The 6,146-nt window shown below is 33.4% G+C and overlaps 1 protein-coding gene across 1 annotated transcript; it reads right to left on the reverse strand.

Annotated features, from left to right (window-relative positions):
- Positions 1-1,242: 1,242 nt before the first annotated feature.
- LOC106351395 (protein LAZY 2-like) lies at positions 1,243-4,152 on the reverse strand. The gene is made up of 4 exons (XM_022688177.2): positions 3,590-4,152; positions 3,394-3,472; positions 2,582-3,183; positions 1,243-2,501 (listed from the first exon to the last, which is right to left on the reverse strand). Exons 1-4 carry the CDS (start codon positions 3,593-3,595, stop codon positions 2,295-2,297), a joined length of 894 nt encoding a protein of 297 aa, XP_022543898.2. The 5' UTR covers positions 3,596-4,152; the 3' UTR covers positions 1,243-2,294.
- Between the last annotated feature and the right edge of the window lie 1,994 nt (positions 4,153-6,146).

Here is a 6,146-nt window from a genome sequence, read left to right on the forward strand (position 1 = left end):
TATAGAAAGAAAGAGAAAGGGAAGATATTATGATCCCACATTCCACCTAATAAGAATTGGTCAATAAACCAGGACGAGTTAGTCTGGTGGTAAACGGCTTATGGCTGCAAGTACGGTTCCGGGTTCGACTCGCACTGGCCACTAGAGAATTTACATGCGGATTTGCTTTGGCGCCCGAGACTGAAGATCGTTGCCTGGCTATGATCTATTTTCGGATGTGCGTCCGCGCCACTAAAGGGTTCGGTTCTAGTCTGGACCACCATGGTGGGGCCAGAACACTCGATTATCAAAAAAGAAAAAGAATTGGTCAACAACTAAATCAATGGCCTCTTTCACGGATGCAATAGTCCATACGTTGTTCCTTCACGTTTACGACTTGTTATAAAAACGTGTTTGGGAAAATGAAGAAAAGACATAATCTGATACTGTTCATTAAACCCAAACCAAAATCTTACTGGGATATATACATGTTGGTGGTTTACAGTTTTTCTAAGAAAAGAATAGTTAAGCAGGCTTCTCCTCTTTTTAAATCATGTGAATACTCAACCCTTGTGTTTGAAATGGGCTTGGGCTAAAACCTCAAAATTTCTGAATGGTTGAGGAGTGCTCTCTCTAAATTAACCCATTATTAACTGTTACATCAAGTTAATTGTTACATGGTACTCGCAATCAATTCGATTCTAAATCTTCCGAGGAATGTAAAAGCCCTTTTAATCTTTGATGGATTCATTAATATTTCTACACTAGAAAATCTAAGTTTTTAATCTTAATAAAAGTGAACTATGCAGATTAAAGAAGAAAATGTTCATAGAAGATATTCGGCATGATGCAAGAAGTATTGTCATATGTGGATTTCACAGGGCGGTTCACGTTGAGTTAGACCATCTCCAATGGTACTCTATAATTTTCTCTATATTTCACTTTAAAATAGAGTAACTCTATTATAGAGTTGGATTTGCTCCAATGGTTCACTCTATAATAGAGTTACTCTATAATAGAGTGAAATATAGAGTAATCTTATTTTTTTACTCCAAATATAGAGTGAAAAATAAGAATACTCTATATTTCACTCTATTATAGAGTAACTCTATTATAGAGTGAACCATTGGAGCAAATTTAACTCTATAATAGAGTTACTCTATTTTAGTGTAAATTATAGAGGAAAAAATAGAGTGCCCTTGGAGATGCTCTTACGAAGGCATGCGTGAATTTTTATAAGACATACTCCCTCTGTTCCTACAAGTAAGATGTTTTACAGAATTTTGATGTTTCAATATATAAAATGTTTTTATTTTTCTATGTAACTTTTACTTTATTAAAAACTGTATACTCAATCATATTTTAATAGTCTATTTTGTAATTGGTTGAATACCATTAATTTGTAGTTTTAATGATACTTTCTAGACAAAAAATAATTTTCTTAATATGTGTGCTTCTACCTAAACATCTTATATTTAGGAACATGTGGATTATAGAATTGTCGGCTTTAAAATAGGTTTTGTAGTGTTTCTTATAGTTTATAATAACATAATTAATCAGCGTAATTTTTTTTTGATGAACTAGTTGAATAAAAACAAAACTCAGTTTAACTTGTTTTAATTAGTTAGATGTAGTTGGCTTTATGATTTTATTTTAATATAAATTGTTTGATTAATTAACTCAACCAAGTAGTGGTATATGGGTTAGAAATTGGGACAGAATGATCTAAGAGTCTAATTGTTTGAGTTGGTTAAACTAGAACAAGTATTATTATTCATTTCAAGATCTTACTTGTCTTTTACAAAATAACTAAATCAAATGCAGAAAGAATGTAATAATGAAGAAGCAGTACTAATCTTTATAAGCTAAGGTTATCCACCTTAAAATTACACAAATGATCACGTAGGCACATGTATGTGTCCATGCATTCCCATACACATGTATGTATGTCTCAAGAACATGTTTGGTTCAATGGACCCAATTGGCCACAGAACAAATCATGCAAAAAAACAAGAAGGTATACATGTGCTGATGCTCCAAAATTTTCCTCCGAAATAAGAAAACCGTTTTCATTATTTCTTTTTGAATTTTCTCGAAGAGAGTTGAATCTGCATAGTTGATAAAACCGAGTATCTCACGTAAGTTTTAGGAAAGAGAAACACAAAAAGCTTAAGAGATTCACTTGTGTTGTCTTAGTTACCTTTGTTATTGATAGGTTATTCCAAGAGCTTGAAGGACCATCAGATCTCAAGAACTATGACTGTAAGCAAAAGAAGATCGAGTCAGCTCTTGTTTCTTTTTGAATTTTAGTAAAGTTAATGAGTATTTGATGAAAACTCACAGTCAGAATCTGTTTTGACCCATTTATGTCCCTCACTACTGCTTCTTCTCTCGTTGGTTTCTTCTTCTTCACTCTTCAAAGAGAGCTGTTTCTTGTCTTCCAAGTATCTCTTTGTTGTAGATGATGCTGGCTTTGAGGAGGCTTGAGAATTAATTTTCTTATGTAGCATCATCTTCAACAACTGTAAATTTATTTTGATCAGAAACTGAGATTTAAAAAAAAAAAATCTTTAAATCAAATATGTAAATACATGTTGTTTACCTTCTCCATTCTCGATTCTTGAAGCGTGTCTCTCAAGCTAGGGCTTGGTGACGTAGAAATTCCATCTGAGCAAACAAAGATCTTCTTGAAAAGATATGAGAAAGACTTCTTGCTTATGTCTGTCTTCTTCTTACTTTCTATAGATATCTCTTTGCATCTGCCTAATATAGCGTTAATCGTTCGTTCCATATCTTCATCCTTATTCCCTTCAGATGAATCCACAACAGCGCATAGCGCATTGCTGATTCGCCTCTCGACCTCTAAACTCGATGGACAATTCAAGAATCTATCCAATGGAAGATTTTTCATGAGCTCTCTATTCACATCAGACTTCCTTTTCTTAGTTCTTGACAAGAGCTTTATCAACTCCTTCTGCAACTTCCCCACCTCCTCGGGAGTAAAATCATCAATATCATCAGAGGAAGAAGGCTCTTCTTCTTGCTCGGGTTGAGAGATAGCCTCCTTCTCTTCTTCGATCTCTTCATGAACATTCTTGCTTTTGGTGTCACTCACACCGTTGCTTGTTGAACCAAAAGTTCCAATAGCAAGCAGCGCGTGGGGCCAGTCGCTAAACTCCTCCCTTGGCTCTTGCTTCAAATGATCTAAGAACAAGATTCAAGACAGGGAACAAAATTTAGAGGACCAATCAAATTCAGAAGAAGCAAAGACAAGAATCTTGTTAAAATGAGATCCAAAAACAAGAATGAGGACAAGAAATTCTAAAGTGACAAGACTCTTGGGGGCATTGCTTTGCACATATTCCTAGCAGACAACAGTCTTGAAGTTAAGATTTAATGAAAGTAAGAGCTTACGAGATGAAGCAGAGGAAGTGCTTGTTCTGTTATGATTCTCATATTTCGCATTTCGCTTGTTTTGCATCCACCCGAATAACTGAATACAACAAGAAAAAACAAAATTTCAGAAACCATATGAGAAAGAAAAAATTCAATGAAGCGCATATGATTTATGATTATATACTCAATAAACACAAAGGTTCACAAAACTAACCTTCATGTTGTTGTTTTTTCTTACGTTCTGTGACAGAGAGAATTAATATATATATGTATGAACTTAAGTTGTTTGGTGAATAAAGATTGGTTATTATAGAGATAGAATGGGAGAGGGATTTAGACAACTTGGAGTAAGATTGATGAATTTGATGGTGTTCAAGTTCCAAACTTTGACTACTTAACAGAGAGATTTTTAAGTAAAAATATATATTTTAAACTGCTTTTTGTAAATTTGTAATATTGTGTTTAGATGTTATCTCCATGTTGCTTTTTTATACAACTCAGAAACTACATATTAAAGCACATATCCCCACGAGTCCACCAACATTCTTCTACATTTTACTACGGCCCACAGATTAAACTACATTTAACTTTAAAAAGAAAATTAACCCTAAAAACTTAATTAATTATTATATATAGCCACCATGTATTGGAGAGAACGTCACGCCTTTGATCTCGGCTTATACACCGCGGAGCAACCTTGAAGATATGTAGAAATTAGACTACATTTTGATCTGTTTCAGCCTGTTGAAGTTCTAAGAACGAGAAAATAAATTGAATCCCTAGAAATGCATAACATTGAATGGTTACTATGGTGACACACGGAAAGGGTTCTCCTGGATTTGTTATTTACTTATAAACTTGTGTGTCTAGTTTACATAAATGTATGTTGGTGTTGTGATTCGATATAGAAGTTGCTTTATAGGGGTACATTCCCATTTCCACTGTTAGTATGGGCACATGCAAAACATTAGATATCAAAGATATATAATCATAGTTATCGAGGGTGGTATTTCTAAAACAAATTATCGGTTGAGACTAGGAAATTTGAAGGAGTAAATTTAGTTTATGTCATATAGTATGTTCTATATTATATATATATATATATATATAACTAAGTGTTAGTTCCGAAATTTATTTTTCTAACATAGGCATTTTTGAGCTAAGAACCCCATACGTGGCCATAAGAAATGTGCAAGTGAAATATTGTAACGAATTTAATTCTTGATCGTCGAGGCGATACCACTACACCAAACCTTTCATGATTATTTTAAAAAATATTTATGCTCAGTTATATGAAGACTGGAGTTAAGCAATGGCGTGGCGGATGTAGCATAAAAATTTTGAGGTGGCAAACCACATATAATATAAAAATAAGGTTAAAATGTATTCTTCAGTAGGAGAGAAATGGTAAAATTTAGGTATGTTACAAACAATTTGAAATTTTCATTGGTGCAAGTGCCACCTTCTTAATCGATGTACATCCGCCAGTTAAGTATATTTGATAATGCATGTTAGTATCTTTTTCGAAGCAGTGCTGGTTTTCAACAATGCATTTAACTTGGACGATTGATGAACTGGTGTCAGCTCAGTGTCGTAACTCGTAACATACAAATCAAACGTCAAACAATATAGCATAAAAGACAAGCCGTTTAAATCCAAGTTTAGGCATGTCTGCTATAAATTGTATTATTGATCATCAATTATGTATCCACAATAGTCTTGGATATTACGGAAAAACTATTAAAAATCGCAAAGTGCTAAAGTAGAGTGCATACAAATCTAAAAGAACAAAGTCAGAAAGAAAGAGCGAAAAATAAATTAACGAAAATCCACGAAAAAAGCTCGTGCGATGTCCCCTTAACTCTTTAACCCTTCTGTATAAGGGCAAATGTCTTTCAACTTTTTGGGCAAGTGTCCTATATATTTTTTTAAAAAGCATTGTACTTACATTGAAAAGTTTTAAATCATAAATATACTAGTCACCATTGAAATTAGATTATATAAGATTTGATTACTGAGTAATTTTTTGCTGAGATATCCAGTTTATAAAAGCTAAAAAGTAGATAAATGGAAAGTGAAAATTATACAAAGAGCGCTCGCTCTTTTTCGCGTCCCAGCTCACCATTCCCAAGTACCTTCTGTCATCCAATAAAACAACTCCACGTGACCATACACATAAATGGTAAATTAATAGAGTTATACTGATGTTTTAAAAAGGAAAAGAGAATGTACACGTGCCTGACAACAGATGCTGCTTTGGTAATCTTCTGTCCGTCCTCTTTTACCCAAAGAGGTCGTTGACTTTCAAGCCAATACTCATAATTTTAGACGAGTGATAGAAATTTGGGTATTTCCATAATAAATTAATAAAAATTGTGTTATACAGACTTATACTACATGTGTAATTTATCTAGTACACAAGAATCAGCTATCAAATACTCCAAGAGATTCAGGGTTCTTCGTTTTAAGGAGTTTGGATGGCCTCTTCTACTATTAGTTATAATCTGGAAATTAAAATTTGTAAATAAATAGTATGGTTTTGAGATAAGTTAAATCTAAGATATTATAAAGTACACTATACTATGATAGTCAAAGGTTAAGAAGCACCTTTTTCTTTAGGTTTCAACGGGGCTTATGGCACTTGTACGTTTACAATTTAAGTAGTAAGTTGTGAGTTCACAATGATCTGTTGATTGAAAACTTGGTCATGTGTTTAAACGGAGTTATCTCATGATTAAAGTTTGATGTCCCTTTCTAAGACAATAGATTTT

The sequence above is a fragment of the Brassica napus genome, chromosome A6, assembly GCF_020379485.1.
Source record: "Brassica napus cultivar Da-Ae chromosome A6, Da-Ae, whole genome shotgun sequence".
In the NCBI taxonomy this organism is placed as follows: domain Eukaryota; kingdom Viridiplantae; phylum Streptophyta; class Magnoliopsida; order Brassicales; family Brassicaceae; genus Brassica; species Brassica napus.